Source organism: Prunus persica, chromosome G2 (genome assembly GCF_000346465.2).
Source record: "Prunus persica cultivar Lovell chromosome G2, Prunus_persica_NCBIv2, whole genome shotgun sequence".
NCBI lineage: Eukaryota > Viridiplantae > Streptophyta > Magnoliopsida > Rosales > Rosaceae > Prunus > Prunus persica.
The window spans coordinates 13,696,364-13,723,533 of record NC_034010.1 but is presented as its reverse complement, the minus strand read 5'-3'; the positions used below and the strand labels follow the sequence as shown (position 1 = coordinate 13,723,533).

The 27,170-nt window shown below is 37.0% G+C and overlaps 2 protein-coding genes across 2 annotated transcripts; one reads left to right on the top strand and one right to left on the bottom strand.

Annotated features, from left to right (window-relative positions):
* Positions 11,689 to 15,006, top strand: LOC18786715 (trihelix transcription factor PTL). Its single transcript, XM_020556585.1, has 2 exons — positions 11,689 to 12,915; positions 13,535 to 15,006. The coding sequence occupies exons 1-2, from the start codon at positions 12,458 to 12,460 to the stop codon at positions 14,772 to 14,774; spliced, it is 1,698 nt and encodes a 565-aa protein (XP_020412174.1). The 5' UTR covers positions 11,689 to 12,457; the 3' UTR covers positions 14,775 to 15,006.
* LOC18786652 (putative calcium-transporting ATPase 13, plasma membrane-type) lies at positions 23,584 to 26,830 on the bottom strand. Its single transcript, XM_007220104.2, has one exon. The coding sequence runs from the start codon at positions 26,760 to 26,762 to the stop codon at positions 23,721 to 23,723; it is 3,042 nt and encodes a 1,013-aa protein (XP_007220166.1). The 5' UTR covers positions 26,763 to 26,830; the 3' UTR covers positions 23,584 to 23,720.

Below are 27,170 nucleotides of genomic sequence, written 5' to 3'. Positions count from 1 at the left end.
TGTCTTTCAATTAAACCATCAGAATTAAATTTGGTTTTGTAGATCCACCTACTGCCTACCACCTTCTTTCCCTTTGGAAGCTGGACTACACTCCAGGTTTTATTTTCATCCAAAGCCTTGAGTTCTTCTTCCATGGCTAGCCTCCAAACATCTTGAAGATTAGCTTCTTGAAAATTCCTTGGTTCACTTTCATTTGACAATTTACTGAGAAAAGCTGCATGGGAGTGAGAGACTTTGGAGTAATTTACAAACTTGTGAATTGGGTACCTTACATTGAACGTTACATAATCTTGTAGCCTTGATGGTGGATGTCTATCTCGAGTTGGATTCCTCCGAGGTTGAGATGGGATCACAGTAGGTTCAGCTCCACTCTCTTCTATAGATGATGTGTCATTGTCATGAGGAACAACTTGTGCTTCGGAGGCTTCAATTTCATCTCCAATTTGTGCTTCGGAGGCTTCAGTTTCATCTCCAATAATCACGTTGTCAATATTGGTTGCATGAGAGTCACTGTTGTGAGGTACTGAATGAACACAATCACTTGTTTCGGCTGGATTTGGTAATGGAAAGAAATCCAGTAAGTGCTCCCCCTGACGATTTTGATCTGAGGGTTTGTTGAAATACGGTTTGATCTCATCAAACCTTACATCTCTTGAGACAAATAGCTTCCTGGAACATGGATTGTAACATTTGTAACCTTTTTGAATGGAGGAGTAACCCATGAAAACACACTTAATTGCCTTGGGATCTAGCTTGTCTCGGTGATGGGATTGGATATGAGCATAACAAGTACATCCAAAAATTCTCAGATGGGACAGGTTAATTTTTTTGTTTTGCATGACCTCATATGGTGATTTTGAATCCAGAACCCGACTAGGCAGTCTGTTGATGAGGTAGGTAGCTGCAAGAACTCCTTGAGACCAAAACCTCTTAGGCACATTCATTTGTAACATTAGAGCCCTGGTTTTCTCAAGTAGATCCCTATTCTTCCTTTCGGCAATTCCATTTTGCTGAGGAGTACCTACACAACTTGTTTGATGTATAATGCCATGTGTGCTCAAATAGTTAGTCATATTTTTGGATGTATATTCAGTGCCATTATCAGACCTGAGTATGTGAATTTGAGACGAAAAATGGTTCATGACAAGGTTATGAAAATTCTTGAAAGCATCCATGACTTCACTTTTGAATTTTATGAGGTACAACCAAGTGACTCTTGAAAAATCATCAACAAAGGTAACATAGTACCTATAACCATCAAAAGACTCTAGAGGTGCAGGTCCCCAAACATCGGAGTGCACCATCTCAAAAAGTTTGCTAGCTTTAGATATGGAAGAATTAAATGGAAGTCTAGTAAATTTTGACAAATGACAGATTTCACATACAAGTGAGGATTTGCATAATCTAGGGAACAAAGTAGACAAAACAAATTCTGAGGGATGTGCTAGACGTTGGTGCCACAACTGATGTTCTAGATTTGAACTGACTTGGAACCCTTTTGGAACATTAAGGTTCTTTGAAAAATAGTACAGCCTATTTAGGTAGTGACCTTCACCAATCAGCTTCTTGGTGGCTAGATCCTGAAAAACAACATTGTGAGGGGAGAAAATAGCACGACAGTTGAGAGAATTTGTAATCCTTCCTACGGACAGCAATTGAAAAGGAAAGGATGGAACATATAATGCTGTGGACTCAACATTATCTGAAATTAGTTTAACTTTCCCTCTACCTAGAACGGGTACACCTCTACCATTTGCTATAGAAACTAGTGATGGTGTAGTGTAGCTTTCAAAATTGTATAGCTTTGAATATTGATTTGTCATGTGATCAGTGGCACCTGAGTCTATAATCCAAAAATCATGAGAATGACTAACATTTAGAGCAGTTGAAAGAGCACACATAATACCTGGAACATCTCCTTGAGGTACACGATTAGACTCAGCTAAGAATCCTGCAAACTGCCCAAGGAGAGCAGTTTGATTTCCAGCAGTCAATACTTCGCATGTGCTTCCTTTTTTGGTTTGAAGATAGGCAGAGAATTCATTTATCAAGTTAGCCGGATTGGCTGTGAAGTTTGTCAACCCATCAATTGATGTAGCAGCAGCAGTAGCATGGTTTTTGTTTGTATGTGATCTGGTTTGTGAGCCCTTGTAGTCTCTTGAAGGCTTGTTCTCAAACTTTGGCTTCAACTCAGGGTGTAATATCCAGCATCGATCTATTAGATGTCCAATATTATTGCAGTGTAAGCACTTCAGATCTGGCCTTTTCCCCTTGTACACTCTATCTCCAGATGACTTGTGGTTTGTCACAAAAGCTCTAGCCTCAGACACACTAGATTTGATGTCAACATTCATGACTTTCCTACGTACTTCTTCTCGCTGGATAGTAGTGCAAACACTTGCAAATGATGGAAGTTCGGGGTTCATTAGAATATGGCTTCTAAGATCTTCATATTCAGACCCCAAACTTGCAAGCAAATGAAAAATTTTGTCTTCCTCAGACCTCTTTAACAGTATGGCAGCATCGATAGTATGTGGTCGATACATATTTAGTTCGTTCCACATATTTTTCATGCAACCGAGATGATGAACAAAGGATTTATCACCTTGTTGGAGACTTGCAAGATTCCTCTTAAGTTGGAACACTCGAGCTGCATTGTTTTGATTACCATACATATCTTTGACTGCCTTCCAAAGAGAAAGAGAGGATTCTGAAAAACTGAAGATTTCAGACAGCTTAGATCCATGGAGTTAAGGAGCCACGACATGACCAGTTGGTCTTTGCACAGCTATGCTTCATACTCCGGAGACGAATCTTCAGGTGCCTCAATGGTTCCATTAACAAATCCGAGTTTGGATCTTCCTCCAAGGGCAAGAGTTACTGCTCTAGACCATGGGAAGATAGTTAAACTCATTTAACAACACAGAGCACAGTCGCTGGTTTGGGTTGACTTCAGCTTCTGGAAAACTAGAAGGAGGTACTGTGAAGCTTTTAGCTTCAGAGCCAAAAGGATTATCTTCTGCCATTATTGAATAGCATGTACAGAAGAAAGAAAGGTAAAAATGGAGACAGGCCGGTTAAGGTTCCTGCTCTGATACCATGTGGAAAAAGATGGGGAGAATATGTTTTCTCATTATGTTTTAGTTTACAGGATTACACAGGTATATATGTATAAGCTAGGGACCACCACCTTGACTTTAACCCCTAATTATAAAAAGACTATAATTACAAGCAACAAGATCAAATCCCCTAAATTAAGGAAATCCCCTAAATCAAGGAAATTCCCTAAATCAAGGACTGAGTCTATAATTCAAAAATCATGAGAATGACTAACATTTAGAGCAGTTGAAAGAGCACACATAATACCTGGAACATCTCCTTGAGGTACACGATTAGACTCAGCTAAGAGTCCTGCAAACTGCCCAAGGAGAGCAGTTTGATTTCCAGCAGTCAATGCTTCGCCTGTGCTTCCTTTTTTGGTTTGAAGATAGGCAGAGAATTCATTTATCAAGTTAGCCGGATTGGCTATGAAGTTTGTCAGCCCATCAATTGATGTAGCAGCAGCAGTAGCATGGTTTTTGTTTGTATGTGATCTGGTTTGTGAGCCCTTGTAGTCTCTTGAAGGCTTGTTCTCAAACTTTGGCTTCAACTCAGGGTGTAATATCCAGCATCGATCTATTAGATGTCCAATATTATTGCAGTGTAAGCACTTCAGATCTGGCCTTTTTCCCTTGTACACTCTATCTCCAGATGACTTGTGGTTTGTCACAAACGCTCTAGCCTCAGACACACTAGATTTGATGTCAACATTCATGACTTTCCTACATACTTCTTCTCGCTGGATAGTAGTGCAAACACTTGCAAATGATGGAAGTTCGGGGTTCATTAGAATATGGCTTCTAAGATCTTCATATTCAGACCCCAAACTTGCAAGCAAATGAAAAATTTTGTCTTCCTCAGACCTCTTTAACAGTATGGCAGCATCGATAGTATGTGGTCGATACATATTTAGTTCGTTCCACATATTTTTCATACAACCGAGATGATGAACAGAGGATTTATCACCTTGTTGGAGACTTGCAAGATTCCTCTTAAGTTGGAACACTCGAGCTGCATTGTTTTGATTGCCATACATATCTTTGACTGCCTTCCAAAGAGAAAGAGAGGATTCTGAAAAACTGAAGATTTCAGACAGCTTAGTATCCATGGAGTTAAGGAGCCACGACATGACCAGTTGGTCTTTGCACAGCCATGCTTCATACTCTGGAGACGAATCTTCAGGTGCCTCAATGGTTCCATTAACAAATCCGAGTTTGGATCTTCCTCCAAGGGCAAGAGTTACTGCTCTAGACCATGGAAGATAGTTAAACTCATTTAACAACACAGAGCACAGTCGCTGGTTTGGGTTGACTTCAGCTTCTGGAAAACTAGAAGGAGGTACTGTGAAGCTTTTAGCTTCAGAGCCAAAAGGATTATCTTCTGCCATTATTGAATAGCATGTACAGAAGAAAGAAAGGTAAAAATGGAGACAGGCCGGTTAAGGTTCCTGCTCTGATACCATGTGGAAAATGATGGAGAGAATATGATGATGTGGAGAATATGTTTTCTCATTATGTTTTAGTTTACAGGATTACACACGTATATATGTATAAGCTAGGGACCACCACCTTGACTTTAACCCCTAATTATAGGAAAACTATAATTACAAGCAACCAGATCAAATCCCCTAAATTAAGGAAATCCCCTAAATCAAGGAAATCCCCTAAATCAATCACAGCTAGCAGCCACCAAGCTATACTTCCAATATAGTTAGAGATGCTGGCGCTTGAACAAGCTCTCAATAGCAAAAAATTCAATGTGTCATTCATTCTTGTTGAAACCAGAGTGAGTTTTGGTTCAAGGGGCACTATTTTGAGCTTGTGTTTTTGTTGAGATGGGTATCATTGAAGATTTTGGATAGTAGAGTTTAAGACGGGTACCATTAAATTTTTGGGTTGTGCAGAGGAAAATGGGTCATACTCCTGCTGCTGCCTTGTGAAACAAAATGGGCTCGGTGCCGCCATGGTTCTTCTATTGATGATCCACCAAATTGATATCTCCATCCAAGTACAACCCACACACCGGGAGATCATTTGTTTCTTTTGTGCCCAATTTCATTATCTGTGTGGTTAAGGTTGTCTGAGGCAACTAACTTCAGTTGGGTAATTCCAACATGCAGTGTTGTAAGGGAGAGGAAGGTGGAGATTTTGTGGGATAAGATTAATGTCTGGCGTGGCTTTACATAATTTGGGGATTTATGTTTTCTGTAATTTTCTGGTTGGAAAACAGTTGTTTTATAAGAAGCTTTCCAGTTTTTGTGTTTGATTAGTTTGTCAAAGTCTGAGTCATGTTTTCACTGGACGTGGGTGTGAGAGGGAGAGAGACAGAAAGGGAAGGGTTGTGGACGTGGGCCGCGGGGTAAGTGCGCTATGAAAGGGGAAGGTGAAGAAGAGGGAACGGGACTGTATACAATGGGTCTCACTCGCACCACGTTAGCATTTGTAACAGAATTTTTTACAGGCTTGACGGCAGAGGGGGTAAAATAAGATGTAAAACATCGATTAAGAGGGCACTTTGGGTCACTTTAATCATCGATTAAGTGAGATACGTCAGTAATTTCTTTTCAGCGGAAACGCTCACCAAGATAACCTTTCTGGTGGGTTTCTAACATAACATTCAAACTCTTCAATATATTGATTGTCAATAAATGAATTCAAATTTGAGACATCTTCCATTATTAAGAGAAATATCGCTAAACTAAAAGCTAGTTAGCTCCGAGCCAATATGCCTTTCAAATTATAATAGTTAAATGCCAATAAAGATACAAGAAATTTATGTTCAGCGACAATGCTAGAAGTAATTACATAAACAATTGCTTTTCAGCACAAATTTGCATAATTCTCTCTTTTACCAGCAGAAATTGCATTTACAAAACACTCAACCAGGCTTCAAACAACCCATTAACCTGACCACCTATACCTATAAATTGACACAAAAATAAAATGGGAAGCCCTCTCTTTGACCAACAAAAAAGAATTTGTACCAGAATTTTTAAAGAAGGGCAATGAGAATGAAAAGAAGAACAGCAGCTATGAAAGAATACTTAACAGCAGCAACAAGTATAGCCAATGCGATGAACACCAGTTGCCATAGCACCTGCACGCTTGCCCACGTCAGCAGCCCCGTCAATCCGACGGCCAAGATGTTGTTAGGATCTGGGTCCAGTAGCAGATCACCCCATCTGATGTTGCCGAATAGGGGCCGTTGATTCTCTCTCAAATCATCATCACCACCGCCGAATCCAATTTCTTCTTCTTTGTCTTTCTCTTCTTCCCTCTCCTTGGCACTGGGGTTGTTTGCAAATACTACAAATTTTTTGGGTTTTCTTGGTATTTGGGTTTGGGGTTTGACAAGTAAAGCAGAGGAATTGAGAAGGGTTTGTGAGGGAATTGATAGAGGTCTTGAGGTTGAAATCAAAGCAGCTGATGGGATTGGTGGGGGTGTGAAAGCAGTGAGCCCTAACATGTTTTCCTGGTCGTCAAAATTTGGCAGGAAAATGAGGAAAGGGGAAAAGGGTAAGATTCGACTCGATTCATTTCGGCTTCGGCCCTTTCCCCATTCTAAATTCCATTGGTCTTCAGCATGTAATTCAATGGTAGAGATGGGCCAAGTGGCGGGTGATTATGGCTTCAGATTCTGGGTTTGGGTTGTAAGGGCTTTTTACTTGCTACTTGCGTTTTGGTATTTATTGGGCTTGGGCCCCAAAATTGGATATCAAGTGTGATGATTTTTTCTTGCAATTACTAAAAACAAACTTTTTATTTCATTCTTGTTTTGCCAGACTAATAAGGTGACTTTGAGACTCTGAGATATCCTAAAGGATTATTTGATAACTATTTCATTTTCACTTTTTTGAAAATTGAAAACTGAAAACATGTTTGGTAACATATTTTGTTTTTCAATTTTCAACAAAGTGAAATCTAATTTTCAAAATCACTCTTCCTTTCGGAAACAACCGGAAAAAGTAGGTTTTAGTTTCTTTTTTTTTCCTTTTTTTTTTGTCTCGTTTCTCATTCACTAATTTTACATTACTACACATGTATTGAACTACAGTTACTGAAACTCGGTATTTGCGTTCGTCCGCGAACCCATTCCAAGCTTGAGTACCTCCAAATCCAAAATTCACCCAAAAAATCATCTTAACTCGAAAAATTCACCAAAAAATAACGAACTCTTTGTAACATATGCACTTTCATTCTATGATCTCAATTTACAATTTGACCACATAAAAATTCTATTTCAAGTTCCACATAAAGCTGACAACTGAAATCAGTTACCAAACAACTTTTAAGTATTTTTCAATTTCAATTTTTTTTAAAAAAAATAATAATAAAATTGGTTACCAAACAAGTTTTCTGTTTTCAATTCCTTCAAAATAAAAAATATAAATTATAAACTAAAATTGTTATCAAACGGTCCCTAAGGTTGCATAATCGATTCTTTTGGGTTTTACATTGGTTATAAAAGCTTAATCAACTAGTTTGAAGTATGTGTTGTTGTGGGCACAACATATGGGAATTTATCTTTTATAAATTGAAGGTGATTCACATATTCTAATCAGCAATCATTCTCACTCAATGGCCTAAAAATGAGAACATGTGAGGACATCTTTAATCAAATTGGATTAATCAGACTACACATATTAGTAGTCTTAACACTCCTTTATTCTTCTTGTGTTACTTAAACAATCATTTTAATTGTTCTAACCCTAAAAATACAAAAATAAGAAAGGAAACATGTTTAAGCAATTAACACATATAAAATGATTATGATGAAATCCAGGAAAAGCAGACTTGTTCGACCAGAAAGAGGAGAGAGGAAAAGGATAAGGGGGAGAAGATGGTTTTGTATGGTTTTGTATGATCAGAAAGAGGAGAGATGAAGGGAATGAAGGGGAGAAGATGGTTTTGTTTGGTTTTGTTCGATGAGAACGAGGAAAGACGAAGGGGATGAAGGGATGAAGATGGTTGGGAACGCACATTCCTATTTTACTTTTTTGTTGCGACTTAGAATAATTAAAAATATTGTTTGAGTAAACTAAAGTAGTCTGGTTGAGGGTTAAGACTATTAACTACATGTGTGAAAATACCTATAGGATGACTTAAAATACTAAAAAGTAAAGTCTGCGTTTTGAGTAGTCAAGAGTAATATAGTAATGTATAAAAACACGCCAAAGGGATTGATACGATGTATCAATCCTCTATAGTACATAACGTAAAAGCAAATAAAAACACATAAGTTATTTTACATGTAAAACCTCACCTTTGGGGAAAATCCAAGGGACCTGATAGTCCAAGACAAATCCACTATAGAACGATGATTTCAAGAAGTATACAAACTTGTCCTAGACACTCTAGACAACGTACCAACTTCTTTATAACTCAACTTCTCGCGGGATGATCTTTCGACACTCCTTATATTGAACGCAATACTGGTCACGATTGCTTCAAGCTTGCCGGAGTTCTTCCAACTCTCCTTATGTTGAATCCGATACTGGTCAAGATTGATTCAAGCTCACCGGAGAAAAACCGCCACAACGGTCTTGGTGCCCTCAACTGTATGAGTCACCGAATATACAAATGAATGCAATATGAATACAAAGATAAATCACCAAGATAATCTTACTCTTGATGATTTATCCTTCTGGAAAATAAAGCACATCAACTTTCTTTTGTGTATATGAAAACTCAAGAAATACTCTAACGTTGAAAGTTGTTGAACGAATGAAAACCAAGCCTTGCTTTTTATAAGGGTTTTCAAAACTGGAAACAAGATCAATTACTTCCTAATCAACATATTAATTTTCCAAAATCAGACTAATTGATTTCTAATCAAAGAATACTTTTAATGTTCAAAACTGGAAAGCAATTTATAAAATAAATTAATCTTTCTTAAAATAAAAAGTCTTCTTAATCAAAATGTTAATCAGATTGTGAGTTTGAAATAATGCTTGAAATACCACAATCAGGATGCATGATTAAATGAAGAATTTACCTTAGTGACCGTTGGTTGACATATAAGCCTTCAGAGCATATCTTGGAATTTTGATTGCCACCATCACAACTAATTTACCATCTATACTTAGTCTAATTTGTCTCTAGGAAATGCCAATCACAAAATCAATACTAACAATGTGACGTTTGACTAATCCAATGATTTTTATTAAAGAGGTCCTCATAAGTCCTCATTTTAAGTCCTTAGGCTAGCAAGATCCTTTAAATCAAAGTATTACAACGACCCTAACCTCTACCCTGGTGGCTTTTGTCACTAATGAACTACATTAAGGGATTAATGCAAAGCTTTACAAATTCATCAAATAAGACATATTTATCGGAATAGAGAGCTTCAATTGAGGAATCCCTTAAATAAGTTTATTTGAGGGACACCTTTATAGGCAGTGGCTTCCAGCGCAGCAACACGAGCGTCCATTGTTAACTATAGGGGTCAAACGACCCCTTAAAAGCCATGAAAATAGGCTTAGAGGTCCTAGTTTTCTGGAGGTTTGACCTCTTGAGCTGCCCACCACCTATTTGATGAAAAGCCAAAGGAGGAGGAAGAGAGTTCGATGGGAAGAAGAAGAGAAGCTGCGCAGGTTTTTTTTTTTAATCGCCTAGCAAAAAAAACTCGTTTTGCTTAAGATGCTTCCAATTTTTTTAAAACAAACTACGTTGTTTTGTTAAGGCATGCTGCTTGTTTTTTTAAAATTTTTGGTGAACACGGTATGCTTTAAAAAAAAAACAAAAGAGTAGCAGCTCTTTACCCGACTCCACAACCCCCCCACCCCCCAAAAAAAAAAAAAAAAACCCCTCAGTTGCCAAATTATTTCTCATTCCCACTTCCTCTCAAACCCTAAGCCCTAACCCCAACCCCCACCACCATGACCATCTCCTTCCGCCAGATGGGTTGAACTTGGGCTTCCAGAGTTGATGACAAATTGAAATCATTCAAATATATTTGACCACTCAATTCAATTATTGAAATGTTAGTACTTTCTTGAAGCACCCTGTTTATTGATTTTGTAGGACACAATTAAATATCGAAATGGTTTCCAATTTATCTAATTTTTTTGCAAGGAAGATCTATGAATGTAGACTTAAAAAATAGACGGTTTGGATCGTTGAAAAAAAATTTGTAAGTGACCCTAAAGGGTGTCCCTCAAATAAATACTACAAAAAAAATGTGGTAATAATCACTATTATTTGATAACATTTGGTGACTAATGTTGAGGTGACATTAGAAGAGAACTATTTATCAGAAAGCTAACAAGTTCGCTAATGATATGCCCACAATGGGTCATGATAAACATGATACTTTATATTCTTGCTAACTTTCCCTTACTCGTTTATTTAAAGCTCATCATGTATGTAGCAGGAATACAGGGATCCTTCCTCGTTATAATTTTATTTCTTGGTTTGAAGAAGAAGAAAAAAAAGTAACCACTCACCATGAATAATGTAAACTGAAAGTAGCCAAATTATGTCAGAACCATCCAGCAGGAATACAAAACGTCACGCTTTACCCTGGTAAAAGCTAATATATAACTCTGAAAATACCATTTTCCAGCTACAATAATATTACTGTGCAGGGAAGGAAAACAGTGGGAAGGCAAGAGGAGAGGCCGAGTAAGGGAACAAAAAGGAAAAATCTCTCCTTTTGTCTTTTGATTATATGATTTATGAGAAAAATATATATATCCAATGATGACTTTAAAAAGAGGCCACTGTTTTCTTCCTTCGGAATCATATTAATTCTACCAGGGTTCCCTGTTCATCAAATACGTCCGTACAAAAGCAGAAATGATAAGCTGTGATGTCCAGCTGTGAGAGAAGGGACCTACAATCCCTTTTAGGCAAAGACAAATGTCCAATGCTCACAAGAATCCATTGGCCCTAAAAATGACTTTTGCTTGATTTGTTCAAATGCGGAGTCACACTTCAATTATTCACTTGAAAGTCTGCCGGGTAGGACTTGGGGGCCTATCCATTCCATATGTGAGTGCTGAACCCTCACCTCACATGGCAAGGTTGCTCTGCATACTTTTAATCAGTAGAAGGGCTCCGTATAGATGAAGGTATTTCAAAGAAAGAATTTGAATTCGATAACAATGACAAATTTTTTATTTTTTATTTTAAAAAAAAGCTAGAAACATTCGATTGAATATGTATTTGAAACAACTATATGTAATACATGTGGAATTGATTTAAAATGACTTTAGAAGAGTCATTTGAATCTTGATATACGTAGTTGTAACTTTACAATTTAACCTCGTAATGTCATTTAAATTCTTAGATTTAGAATCACTCGATCTAAATGGACTCGTAAGATATTTAATTCCATGTTAAAGACATACTATTAATCAATCTAAGACTTCCATCCCTGCTGTGGGATACTCTTCACAGCAATGGTCCTAGTGCGTTGAAATTAGCGTTTGAAATGTTGGGTTTTTTCCCATTATGCTTGAGTGTGATTCTCATGGTTCTCATGGTGTGGTCTTTGGCTTTCGTGAAGATGATAGGGGTGAAGCCGAGGGGAATGATGACTCAATGTCATATAATGCCTAAAACGTGTAATATGTTAGCTAATGAAATTACTCGACTTACTTGGAGTTGTAATAAGGTTAGTATCTCACATATTCATACTTCATGATTTTCCACAAAATGGTAATGAAAGGTATCACATGTACAAATCTTTCCATTTTCCAATTCGATTCCATTCCATTTACTCATAATGTTATGTTCCAGACAAATTAATTAAGTGACAAGAAATATCACTCGAACAGTAACTTGTTAACCCATTTCCTAACAAATCAAGCTTTTTGCAGTAGTGGCTTGTAACGGGAAAAAAAAAAAAAAAAAAAAAAGAAGGAAGGCTAGGCGCTTGAGCACAGTCGAAGCAAGAAGCGAGCCATGGTTAGCCGTCGCAAGCACTAAAGGTGGTAGATAGATGCCTGTGGAAAGCTAGAAGATTGAGTGATGGCCAGTCAAACCTGAAAAGGGTAAATAACCACACACGGATGATATACTGTTTCTTTCTACGTACAGGCTGCTTCTATATATCATCCTCGTGTCATGCCTTCCCTCTGTCACTTATATTACGTACAGTATACTGCTTTTTTCAATCTCTCTCTCTCTCTCTCTCTCTCTCTCTCTCTCTACATCCACACAGAGGTTGACAGTGATGCAAGAGTGACGAAAGTTGCGTTAGACTCGGATCCTGTCTCCAATGAAATAATAAAAAATTAAGCTCACATTCTAACTTGGTCCTCCCTTTTCATCCCAACACTATCAAAAAGCAACTCCTAAATTCTCTCTCTCTCGCTCTCTCTCTCTCTCTCTCTCTCGAACTTTGAGTGGTAGATATGGATGAGTATGGAGTTCCAGATCTCCGGCAGCTGATGGCCTCAAGAACCCAGTTTTGCACGACCTCACAATTCCAAGAGCCATTTTCAGCACATGGAAATCTCACAGCTCAACCTAATTACCAGCCCATGCTTGTTCCAGCTGGTGGCTTGGTTGATCATCTTCATCCTCCTCATTATTCTACTATAATCAACGGCTGTGGTGCAGCTCATCCTCCTAATAACAATGCTGCCGCCACCACTTCATCAGCTGCTGCATTGTATGGGATAGATTTGGAGCATGGACATGGATGGAATAATAATATTAATGTTGGCATGAATGCTGCTGATGGAGGAAATAATATGAATTACAGATGGCCAAGACAAGAAACTCTTACCCTTCTTGAGATTAGATCTGGTCTTGATTCCAAGTTCAAGGAGACTAATCAGAAAGGACCCTTGTGGGATGAAGTCTCTAGGTATATATATATTTATAGACTCATTTTTTATTGTTTATATACCTACCAATTTTGCTTCCTTTTTTTTCCTAGTGTTTTTGTTAACACAAAATGGAGTGTTTTCTTCTTTCTGTCTTTCTCTTACATGTTGTTCTTTTAATTAGACACTGACATTTCTGAGTTTAGTGCTTGAAGATTAGTCTGACAAACCATTTCAGTTAACTAAGAGACCCAGGTGTTCTTTTTCATATCCTTTTCTGGTTTTTGGTATGCAAATTGACTGGTCCAAGACCACTCTCTGCACCATCATAAATAAATTTTTTATTTTATTTTCTAGTTGAGGGGCCTTGTATCCATGCTCAATTAGGGCAATGGAATCTGATTAGCTTCAAAAAAAGGGTCACACATTCCATAGGACATCATTATAAGGGGGAAGATTTTGATTAATTTAATCATAAAGTAACTGAAATACTGAATTTGGAAAATCTAGCTGAATATAATAATCTCATTAACTTGTAGTCCTATTTAAAGGAATACTGCTAAGAAAGCACATGTGATTTACCTGTATAATTTTAAATAAAACACCTTTCTCTATTGCTAGCTATATCTTCTCCTACTCTCTTAATTTCTTGATGTGCAGGATAATGGGTGAGGAACATGGATACCAGAGGAGTGGGAAGAAATGCAAAGAGAAGTTTGAGAACTTGTACAAGTACTACAAGAAAACAAAGGAAGGCAAAGCTGGGAGACAAGATGGGAAGCACTACAGGTTCTTTCGTCAGCTCGAAGCAATTTATGGAGATCAAACCAGCAATCAATCGTCAACTTATGGTAGATTGAACCCTCTTCTTTATCATCACACTACTCCAAATGACACTGTTAACCCTAAAAATCAAGAAGTGGTGCAAGACCAAAAGCACATCAGTTGTGAGAGCCTTAGTTTCTCCAATAACTCAACTGAATTTGATCAGACCTCATCCTCGGAGAACAATGATGATGATCTTTCAATTTCAGCCATTGATTATTTTATGATGAATCAATCAATGGGGAGCCTTAAGAATGAGAAACAAACTTGTGCAAGGCCGGTTAATAAGAAGAGCTGGAAAGCAAAGGTGGAGGATTTTGTGAATTCACAGATTGGGAAAGTAATAAACACCCAGGAGGCTTGGATGGAGAAGATGTTAAAGAGTATTGAACATAGAGAGGAGGAGAGGATAGCTCAAGAAGAAGAATGGAGGAAGCAACAGGCGGCCAAGTTCGATCGAGAAGTGCATGAATTTTGGGCTAAGGAGAGAGCATGGGTTGAAAGCCGAGATGCTGCAATAATGGAGGCTCTAGGTACATTTTCAAGACCAGGAATTAGTAACCACGACAAGGACAAGGATGACATTTCAAAGCTTCAAATTCCTAATGATACTATTAACAGATGGACTGAACATGAGGTTGCAAGTTTAATAGAGCTGATCAGGACAAGCTTGGAACTCACAACTCAAGACTGTGGGTGTTTTAAGGAGGGCCTATGGGAGGAGATAGCTGCAAAAATGGGTTGCTTGGGCTATAGAAGAAGTGTAGGAGAGTGCAAAGAGAAATTGGAGAATATGAGTGTTTATCCCAGAATGACAGCAGAATGTAACAAGAAGCACAAACAAGATGCCAAAGCTAACATGTACCATGGCCAACTTTCTTGTTATGAAGGCCAGCAGGAAGTTTCGAAACGACGGCCGGATGGGATGGGGCTTCAACTAATGGATGGAGGGCTATCACCCTCAAGTTCTAATATGGATGTGAGCTCCAGCTCCTTTCACGTGCAGTTTAATGGAGGAGAAAACTTATGGGACAGATATGGAACTGTGAAGCTCGGCAAGGGAAAGAACCAGTAAGTTTAGAACAAGGAATTTAAATAAAGAGAAATATTTGACTTCTCTTTATGGATGTAAATATGTGACTTGTTAAGGTAGAGTTTTTACAATTTGTGCTTTTGTTGCTTGGGAAAGTGCTTTTCTAATTTGTCCAGGTAAGAAAGCATTGACTGGGGACTTTTATTAATTAAAAGGTAAAAATTGTAAGGATTATTTCCTCATGGTGGCCTTTTCATGGTTTGATTTGTTATCTCAATGGATTTGTTAAATAATTATGGTTTTCCTTATCCAAGCCACACACTTTGGCTTTCATATAATTTATGTGTTGTGTTGTGGAGGGATTGCAGTGGGGGAATGAGAAGGTAATTGCAGGTTTGTGAATTTAGATGGAAGACCAGCAAGTCTTCTAAGTCAAGACTACCTTTTGATTTTAGGTTTGTTTGGGAGGAGTCAAAAGTGCTTTTGACAGTATCAAAAGTGCTTCAACAATTCTCTTTTTTCTGCGACTGCAAAAGTGCTTCAATAAAATAATTGTATATTTGTAGCAGTTGAGCTAAATAGATAAGTGTTTTTGGGGTTTCAAAAGTACACTTAACAAAATGTTTCCTGCAGAGAACTGGTAGTGCTTTCCAAAAGCATTTTCAAATGGATATGCAAGAAACACTCGGGGTTTAAATGAAAAAGTTTACATGTGTTTGTACCGTAGATTGGCACAATCGATACCAACCAATCATCTCTCCCTAAAATGTTTATTGCATATATCTCGATTGTTTGGTTTACATTTCTTTAGCCATTTTTATTCTTTAAATCACAAACCTGAAACAGAGAGTAAATCAATGTTTAATTTTCGCTGCCAAAAAAAAAAAAAAAAACCTAATCACAAACCTAAGGAAAACAACGCTTTAAGCATTCTCTGAGAAAACCCTAAGGAAAAAAGTCTTAGTCGCCGCCCCATTTGGGGTTTGGCAGCCTCCTTCCCTACCTCCTCCCCTCTTCTTTCATTCCTTCTTTTCTCCTTCCCTCCTTTTTTCCTCAAGACTGTTAGTTTATTTTGTGATGTGGAAGTAGTCGTATAGTCACCGTATTTTGCCTATGTACACAAGGAGATGGCTCCCTTCGACAAAGTTTGGACCTCTAAAAAGGGAAGATGTCTGGTTACGTTGGGTTTGAGTTTAGCCAATGCGGAACTATGGGTTTTAGCCAATATGACGCTATGATTTTTTTCAAGTTGACCGGAAGATGTGGAGTGGTGGTCCTATATTTCTTAGTTTTGTTTTAGATTAATAACTTTCAGAAACCCTTAAGAGTTTGCTGTGATTTGTTTTCTATTTAGGATTTTTATTTGTTTTTAGCTTTTGGTTTTCAATATGAATTTGCCATTTCTACCGTTTGCACAACAAATTTGTATTGCGTGTTTGAGTACATGTGCTTCTGGTTGCTGGATCAGGGATTTAGTCATTATTTTGGTTGTGCGTAGATCAATTCAACCTGTTGTTGTGTTTGGTCACTGGATAAGATTTACCCATATCAGTACATAGTTGCTTTGTACTTTATTTTATTCATCAATAATATACTAACGTTTATTTTATTTTATTTATAAATAATAATAAAAAGCATCACATCCAAGTGACACAACAATATGAACAAAAACTCTTGCAGGAAGAACAAAAAGTTTCAAAAACTTAGAAAATGTGTACTTAATATCTTGGGCTTCAGTTTTTTGAGATAAAGACTATAGATTGCATTTATAATTCCAGCACAATTAAAGACCATTAATCATAAGAATCAATACAAATACAGATAACTAGGTAAGGTTATTACCTTGACTTCATGTTATTACATTATGAAAGACGTACACTAAAGTAGAATGAGAGTTTTATTATTGTGTAATAATGACTGTTCGTACACTTGAGTATTTATATCGGCACATGCTATGACTGCCACAAAAGCAAAACTAATTTAGCCAACAAAGCTAACAGACTAACACAACACTCTAGGTTGGATTGAGCAGACGTTGATCTTTTTCTTTGATGGAATCTTGATCAAATGATAGACCTGAGCCTCCTTCAATTGCCCTACTGCACAAGTCACAGAGACAAAAAACCATTTTGTTTATTTACTAGGAATGAGAGAAGTCATGAATCGGAGAAATTATGAATAGTAAATACAGTAATGGAAAAGAGATCAACTACTCTTTTAATCAATCTAATTCTTGATTTTTTTTGGATGAAATACATTTTTGGTCACTGAATTTTGCAAAAAATTTCAATGTGATCACTGAGGAAAAAAAAAGCCGAAATCCATGCAAATGCTATGCTCTTGCACACAATGCTCGTAGGCTAAAAATTTATATTGGTATAGCATCAATTAAGGCTAAAAAAAAGAATCATATCAAGACAAAATATGTTCATATCTCAATAATAGTTTGACAAAAATGCAAATCGGTCTTTTCAAAAACACTTCAATCATAATCCCAACCATTGTCATAGTCCCACATTCACAAAAATTCAAATTCATAACTGTCAATACATAGATTTGACCCCAAAAAAAATGTTTAAAATAGAGTTTCGCATTTACACGGCTTTTGGCTACATTTTTTTTTTCCAATGACTAATTGAAATTTCTTGACGAAAACGGTATGTAACCTAACAACTTAACAAAAACTAATTGCAAGTCTATAAATTGTAAACTTTTAATAATAAAGTGATTAATTTGGCTAAATTTATTTCTCAAAGATCAAATTGAAATTTCGTGTAAAATCCAGTAACCAAAAATGTATTTAACCCTATTTATTATTTATGTATTAGTGAACACATGAAAAGTCGGGAATTAGAATAATTTCAATATCAATATGTTAGTAAACACATAAAAAGCAAGAGTTGAAGTATATTCAATACCATTCATGATAAGTAACATAGTATGAATAGAAAAAGAAAAATCTTAAAAATTTCTGGAAATTCGCAAGGAACTTGTAACTCAAGTGATTAAAAGCTGTGTTCGAATTCTCCTCCCCCAATATACCTGTATTATTAAAAAAATTCTAGAAATTTTACATGTTTCCAGGAATTTAATTGGTCCTACACATTAATTACCTCTCACAGTAGATTGGTTTACCTTGTACCGACAGTAAACGTCATGGATTCGTTCTCATGCCATTCTTAAATTTATTTATTGACAAAAAAAAAAACATATTTTATTTAATGGTTGACGTGCATATATGGTTTTATAACTGAAGTGCATACGTTACCCCGAGGGGGAACACAAACGGTAAAAACCGTCCTTTTCATGGAGCTTTAATAGGAGCCCAATGTCTTCCATCAAATATCTCGACATTCGAACCCATGTCGTGCGGCCTGAAAAACTGCTGGAGGGAAGGTAAAAGGGGAAAATGCAGAACCAGAAATGTTTTATTGTTTTGCTCTGCATTTTTTCTATTATTGTTAGAACATGAGATATATAGTAATAAAATCAGCTTTATACGTATATTTTCAGAAGAACTGAGAGTACTTCTTTGCATATATATATATATATATATATATATGTAGTCTTTATCTCTTGGACTACAAGGATTCAAGAGATTTGTAATCACTCAATGTTTGATGTAATTTCAACGGTTTGTTCACTCTTGCACTACTTTTAAGAAATATTTTTTAATCATTGGATTAATATCCAACAGTGGGTAACCACAATCTCCTGGACTCCTGTGGTCCAAGAAATCAGAACTATATATATATATTTTAAATACAAGCGATAGTCTAAACTAGAAGGGAGGGAGAATTTCACAAACACACATAACTATGATGCCGTCGAGATTCAAACCTGAGACCTCTATGATTGAAGTAAAGGTCCTCTTTCATTGGGTTAGATCTCGTTAGCTTCTTTGCATAATTTTAAACCAATTTGTTTGCTGCAATGTGGTATGGGTTTGAAAATTTCTCCAATTTACTCCTTATGCAAAATAGGATAGAAACCTAAAAAGTTTCCGACCAAAAGAAAAATAACCTGAAAATTACATTTTTTTCATATGTGGTGGAAGCCCAAAAAATGGAAAATTACAGTAAACTGTCACAAAATTAAATTAGTTAAACGGGTTAATTTAAATAACAATTCAACCCAATTCATTTAACAAATGGGGGTTATATGGGCCGTGTTATCCATTTAATAAACAAGTTGTGTTTGAATTGGAGATTCTTGACTTGTAATACCTCAACATGATCTGAATCCGACATAAATTTGCCACCCCTAATTTCACTCCACATCATGGACATGTGTAGTTCTATTTCACTGCACATTTAGTAATGATTGTGGGGATTTAAAGAATATTAATATTTTAATTGAAAGATGCAAACTTTTGTAAGGGTGAGAAGCTAGGCATGGTGGGATCCACCATTTATAGGCTACAGATACCCTTTATTGTGGCGAAGAGTTAATGGCAACACCCGCATCTACCATAATTACATGTTTTATGGTCAACAACCTTCAGCCACGGTTTGTCTGTGACGAACATGAATATAAGTCATGAGTTGTTTATGGCTTATAATAAGGTTTTCTAGTAGTGATAATAACGTTGATTCTTCCTTCATTAACAAAGAAAAACACATTGTACAAGATCAGGATTGGACAAGTCTGGACTACTTCTTTGGATTGGACTCGCATGAATTGGAATAAACGTTAGTGATATTCTATGTTTGGTGTAGAACTAAGAAAAGCAAACATAAAAATAATAAAATATATTATTTTTTGAACTTTGTAAATCTATATATATAAAGCAAAAGGTAGAGAATGATAAAACATTCAAAATACCGAAAAATGCCATTGGTTAATGCAAACATTAAGAATTGAAATTATTAATTAAATGACGATAATATGGTAAATTTACACTTTTCATATTAAAAAAATTTTAATTAAAAGAAAAATTAGATAATGAATCCTATTTTATGGAACACAACTACTCATTATCTTTTTTAATTCTAAAATAAATTTTAAAATTTTTTTATTAAAAAAAAAAGCCGCGAAGAGGCTAGTATAATTTAAATAAGGAAGATAATTAATTTAATTAAAGACGACCAGAAAAAATAAAATAGAATAAAATATTGATTAATAGTGTTCATTTTATTAAGATGAAAATAAAGGAAGTTGAGGTTCTACCCTCAAATCAATTGGCAATGGGGTAGTAGCTCAACTCCTTATAACCCCATATTAGATCTCTTAACTTTTCAATGTGAGACAAACACTCTCAATAGAAAATTCAATCAAGCAAGTCAGTTGATGAAGGGGCATGCATAAATGATGCAAGAAACTTCATTGCAGCTTGACACAAAAAGCCCACATGGCCAATTTGACATCACAGTTTGGAGTAGTTTAGTTGTCTCGTACTAGCTAGTAGTATAATTATCTATCTAAAAACCAATTTGGTATGGTGTTTCCTTTAATAATAAATTAAACAAATATACCATAAATTTAAACATATTAAATTTAGAAAAACCTCTAAAAGAGAGAGAAAGCTTTAGATTCGAGGAGTTTTCCCCTGGATCCCATCATATTCTCATTGTTCTCCTTTTTTTGGGTGATCTATGTCGATATGCTATTTGTTTGAAAGGTTGGCACGCATCTGGGTTGGCTTTGAATTTGTCTCATCTTACGAGGTTGCTCTTTGATTGTTTGGTCATGGTTGATTTACTGTAAATTGGCGTGTTGGAGCCATGGAGTGAGAATGTGGCGCTCTCTATGTGATGTCCCGAAGCTAGATTAGTGGTGTTTGTTCTTCCTTTTGTCTGCGTTGTTTTAGTATTTTAGTTTTGGTTTAGTTTTTTCAATAAAGTCCAGAAACTCTTTGATTTTTCTATGTAGTTTTTATCTCATAATTTTGGAAAACTTAGTTGATTATGTTGGGTAGTAGTCTCTTTAGGAGAGTCATGTTGACTAGCGGCCAATTTTGTTCTTGATGTTGGACTAGATTCGGAGAAATTATGGCAATAAGGGTGTATAGAAAAGTTATTTTCGAGAGTGATTCTCTACTAATCATTTCAGCTCTTTGGCTAGCTTAGGTTACTGTCTTTGTCCTTTGTATATTCTTTTTTCCTGGTGATTTAATAAATTTCTATTGCTTTGAAAAAAAAACAAAAAACAAATATAAAATGGTAGTTGGGATAAAATATAATCGTAAGTTGGTGATAATCAATAAGAAATACTAAAAAAAAATTATTTGCGGTTTGGTTTGATTTAAACGTTTTTCAAATAGGCCCAACCAAACTAAACCAAACCACACCAAACTAATTAAGGTTTGATTTAATTTGGTACAAAATTACACTTGTAGGTAAAAATTCGACCAAACTCTTTGAACTTATTTGATTTGACTAGTTGAAGCGGCTCGAGCTGTTTTTTGCATATCCGTCACTAAAACCTATACTTTTAAGGTAAAAGTCACTTTCAGTCCTTGTAATTTGCTGAATTTTCCACTATTGTCCATGTGGTTTCAATTATGGAAATTTCACCCTTATAGTTTTATATCGTCGCAATTCAAGGACGACACATTCAAATTTCTGTCCAATTTTCTGATGTACGTATGGCCGACGTAGAGTGGTATTTTGGATAGAATTTTGTATGGAAATAGAAGGAAGTTGACCGAATTTGTAACGTATCCTTGAATTGCGAGGCATTTAAAACTACAGAGAAAAAATTAATAAAATTAAAACTATGGAGACTAAAGTGATAACACCAAAGCCTCATACATTTTCTTCTTCTTCTAATATTATTCACTTTCTACACAAAAATTTATTCACTTTCAATTTTCATTTTTATTCACCATCTTATGACATCTTCCATCAAACCCGGAGGGACGTGGACAACCATGGAAGATGTTTTGTTGTATGAGTGTTGGGTCCAAGTTGGTCATTGTTCGATTATGGGTGACTTGTGAACCATGATGGCGGCCTTGACTTGATAGATCGAGTATCTCCTCATGTCTGACATTGAGAGTGGAGTATAAAATCTAAAATCTGATAAATGAAAGGATGGAGAAGGTATGGTGTGAGAGGTATGAGTTGAGCCTCTAATTTTATCGAGAGATTTATAAGATAGAGATGACACATGGCCCGATTTTAGAGGGTGAAAATCTTATCTGAAATCTGAGATATGTATTTTATAATAAATATCGACACGTGGCACTCGAGAATTTTATCCGAAAATCTTATCTGAAATTTGAGATTTGAATTTTATAATAAATATCGACACGTGGCAACTGAGAATTGCATTCAAAAAATTCATTTGAATTATGAGATATCAATTTTATAATAAATATTGACACGTGGGAACCGAAAATCTTCTCCAAATTAATTGTTCAAGTAAAAAAAAAAATGTGAATAGTATTTGCCCTTTGTCATGGCAATAGGTGGAAACATACTTTGCCTCCCCTTGCCCTTTGCCATGGCAAATAGGTGGAAGTGCTCTAAATACAAAGTGGACCACAAGGGCCATGGCGCTGGGAACCTGGGAAGATAACATTTGATTCACAGTACAAATTGGCAGCTAAAACCGAAATCGAAGGTTTGCCCTAACTTTTCTTTATTCTCTCTTTTACTCTGTTTGTGTAGAAGTTCCGATTTTACATTGCTTCTTGTGAATGGGAATCTAAAATGCTATGCATATCTTTAGCGGCAAAAGGAGATTGAATTTCAAAATGCAAATAAAATTTGTAGCAGTTAATAAGGAGAATAACCAAATAATTATTCTATTAAATTAGTTCCAACACAGTAATGGGTTCTTTTTTCACACGCATCAGAACCATGTTAAAACTTTACCAAATGTTATATAATGTGAAAGATTTTGTTTGGTTACAAGGAAAATCCGAGAAAGTAGTTAAATTTCTCTGTTACTGTCTTTGAAGTTAACTTCAGGTATTTTCTGTTTATTTTTTTAGGGGTGGGAAGTGGGGGTGGGGTCAAGAATTACAAATCTTTCACAACAATATCCAGAAGTGGGACTATAATTATGTTAGAGCTAAATTGGAAAATCTGATTTAAATTGCATAAAACTCTTAGCTAGGGAAGCTTCAAAATCGCTGGCTGGAAACAGATATGCGCAGCTCAGCTATGCGAATTCGACATTCGATATGAACCACGAACAGCGGAAAAAAAAGATCATGCACTAGAGAGCTTTAGCAGCCATGTTCTAAATTGTTCAAAACTGAACCAATTGCGTCCTTCAATTCATTGTGGTTAATATTTTCAGGGATGAATATAGTAGTAGTATTACAAATTACAATGACTATATATTCGAATTCTGCTGCTTCTGTGTGCAATGGCAAAATGCTAGCAACTGGTATAGCACAACTCGAAATGGTTACTTCATATACCTTACCTGAAAACCTTTGGTTAAGCTGATTATGTATTTTCTAAAAGATTTTGTGTGGTGTGGATTTTTCTTCTTTGGAGAGTTGATTTGGGGGGGTGAACTACCAAAACATAGTATAACCTGAGTACTGAGTACTATGTTTTGGCTAATTGTAAACATTCTTTTGGCTTGTTTGCCTGCATTATCAATTGAGTGTTCTGCATCAGATTGTTAGCCGGAAAAGATATAATGATCAACGGAACAAGTCATTCTTTTTCTTGGCTTTGTTATTGCTTTCATTGTTTCCTTTTTCTTGATAGGAATTACTCCTTTCATTGTAATGTAGCAAACAAAAGGGCTGAAGCAAGAATTGTTACTTTCTAGTTCCATAAAAGAACTGCGTCAGTGTGATAAAAAAGATATAAAAAAAAAGAGAATTGCATCATTGAGCTGAAGATGTTATAACTAGTTACATCATCATTTACCAATATATCTAATCCTGGATTGAGAAAATCTCTTTGAGAAACTACTGTAAAAAAAGAAGACAAAAAAATTGAATAGTAAAAGAGCAACAAAAGAATTAGTCTGTTTCTATCTGTTCGACAATTTTTCAGGAACTATATGCCTTGGCACCTGCTATCCAGAAACAGGAATGTACTTAACAAGCCAACCAATCGGCCAAGACATCGCTGCAATCCCAATGCAAGCACCCCATTGCCCCCAATTCAGCCTCTTAGTACTTGCAAACTTCGTCAGAAGTTCAACCATCACTATTTGAAGAACTGCAGTGATGCCAATTATTGCTAAGAACAACTTGTTCTTGAGTAACCCCTTGAATATGTTCTTCTTCTCCATGTTCCTGGAATTGAACTCATTGAAGACTTGGCAAAAAACAAAAGTGTTGAAGATAAGGGTATTCTTGGCCTTCTCATCCACGCCAAAGATGGATCTTCCCTTAAACTGTAGAGTCAGCAAGATGGTGATCTGATACAAAGCCTGAGATAAGAGGTTTCTCCACATGACTCTGGTTATGAGTGGCTCCGTTCGACCCACTGGTTTCTTGTCCATGAGTTCGTTGGTTGGTTGTTCAGTGGCCAAAGCTAAAGCCCCCAATGTATCCATTATAAGGTTCACCCACAGCAACTGGACAGCAGTCAGTGGAACTTTGCCAGACGAAACAGCGGCAACAAAGTTGATCACAAGGGCAGCAACATTTACTGTGAGCTGGAACTGAAGGAACTTTTGAATATTGTTATAAACACACCTGCCCCATCGCAGAACAGTCACCACAGAAGTGAAGTTATCATCTAAGATCACAATGTCTGAGCTCTCCTTTGCAACTTCAGTGCCTTGGATCCCCATTGAAAGCCCAATATCTGCTTCCTTTAGGGCAGGTGCATCATTCGTGCCATCTCCCGTCACTGCAACCACATGGCCTTTCTGCTTCAAGTACTGTACCATCTTTAGCTTATCAAATGGTGACGATCTTGCCATCACGCGAATCTTATCGATCCTTTCCATTGTCTCTTCAGGTGAGTAATTTCGAAATTGGACACCTTCTACAACTGCATCATCCTCCAGATCCTCCTCTGGTTTCAGTATCCCACATTCAACAGCTATAGCTTTTGCAGTATGCACATTGTCACCGGTTATCATCTTAATTTTCACTCCAGCAGCTCTGCAAGCGTCTACTGCTGTTCGAACTCCAGGTCTGCACGGATCCTTCAAACCCACAAGACCCAACAATGTCAGCCCACTTTCTTCAAGCTTCTCATGACCCTGACTGCCATTCTCTTCTTCAGAAATTTTATGAGCAAAGGCAATGCACCGCAAGCTTTTGGCTGCCATGTTCTGAATAATTGACTCAACATGCAATCTTTCTTCATCACTGATGGCTCTCACTTTTCCAGTCTTGTCATAATAATTTGAGCACAAGGCCAGTATCATCTCAGCTGCTCCTTTCCAGTGGGTTTCAGTTGCCTTTTCACCGTTCCTCCTCATCAAAACACCGCTTCTCTTTTTCTCCGAATTGAAAGTTTCAACATGGATTATCTGACAGCCTTGTTTCACTTCTTCAGAATTCATTCCCAAATCAAACACAGCCCAAGAAAGTATTGCTTTCTCAGTTGGGCTACCAGAAATCTCAGGGACGGATGAAGAATTCGGCATACAAACACTGCCAGTTGTGTTTAAGCCTACAGCCTGATGGAGTAATTGCAGAATGGGTTGTGTTATCTCTGACTGATTCTCTTCTGTCATTGCTTCTGGACCAAGCCAAAACTCTGTAACCTTCATCTCATTCATGGTAAGAGTGCCTGTTTTGTCAGTGCAGATGGTTGTGGCTGATCCCATCGTCTCACATGCAGAGAGCCTTCGAACCAAGGCGTTGTCATTCATCATCTTCTTCATTGAATACGCAAGAGTCAAGGTAACGGCCAGAGGCAAACCTTCAGGAATCGCCACAACAACAATTGTGATTGCTGCAGCTAAAATATCCAGAGCAGAATTCACTACATCATCGAACTTTGTCTTGCCTCCATAGAATTCTCTGTTCCCCTTGTCATCTGTGGTGTGTCCGGTGAAATAACGAATCAGCGAAACCGCAAGAACAAGCACAGCCACTGCCAAACCAACCTTCCCAATATAAGATGTAAGCTTGTCAAGCCGTGCCTGTAAAGGTGTCTGCTCATCTAAATCCCGACTTATTGAGCTCATCATCTCGCCCCAGGCTGTGTTCATGCCCACAGAAGTGACAAGCATCAAACCAAACCCATCTGTCACCTTTGTGCCAGATAACAGAAAGGGATGGTTTCCACTATTGATCTCAATGTGTTCGCTTTCCCCTGTCATGCTGGATTCGTCCACCTTCAATGAATGCCCTTCCATAAACACCCCATCTGCCGGAACCTGATCCCCAATCTTCAGGCAAACAAGATCACCCACCACAATATCAAATATTGATATGGGACGGCGTTGTCCAGCTCTCACAATTTCAACACTTATGTCACTACTCTTGGTCGAAAGCTTATCAAATTGCCTCGACTGCTTGAAGTTCGAGACAGCAGTGACAATAACGACTAACAAGACAGCAAGAACAATGCTACCACCATCATACCAACCGTTTTTCAAGCCATGCTTTTGAATTCCAAACCCTAGAGAGAGTATAGCACATACCAGAAGTATTATGATGGTTGTGTCCTTGAATGCTTCAATGAAAAAACTCATGAAGCGTTTTGCAGGCGGCTTCTGAAACACATTGGCTCCAAAAACATCTTTCCTATGCATCAAATCAGCCTCTCCCCCGCCAATTCCCCCCTTCACATCAGTTCCAAGAGTAGAAGCCAAATCTTTAACTCCTCCAAATTGACTCAAAAGATCAAGGTTCTTGTCCTTCACCATATCAGTAAGCGCCTTCTGATCAAGATCAAGCAAAGAACGACTGCTTTTGCCTGCACTATCGTCTTCGTTGCTGGGTACATCAATGGATATGTAAGAGATGGATCGAGGTACTTGGCCCTTGTCATAAATTACTTTCTTGGCAAGTGTATTAAGAGCCCTGGTGAAGGATATGACCGTCAAGGCCAACCGCCACCTCTGCTTGTGCGTTTTCGGTTCTGTTGGTGCATGGTCTTCAGCATTAAAAGCCTGTTCAGCGGGTTTTCGTGACCTCCGAGACATGGCAATGGACAAGGAAAACTGCGAGTTGATGAAGATCAATAAACAGGAAAGCAAACTAAAGTTTAGCCAAAAAACAAAGGGTTTAATGAGTGTTAATATTCGAGGAAGAGAGAATTCGTATAGGATATATATACAGGACGGTCGCTTCAAATTCAGGAAGGAGGGAAGAAAGTTCACTGTAGCTTCCTGGTAATTGACTGCATTTATTACTCCTACCAGAAAGACTAACTTTTTTTTTTCCTTTTCCTGATGGAGAAAAAAGATTTGCTTCTTTCCCGTTTGTTTTTCCTTATTTCCTGTTTCATAACTTACATATAGCTTCTTCCTTCTTTTTTTTGGATTACATACTAATCTGATTGGATTGGATTGAGGAAAGTTTAGATTTCGGATTTATTCTGAAGTTGTTTA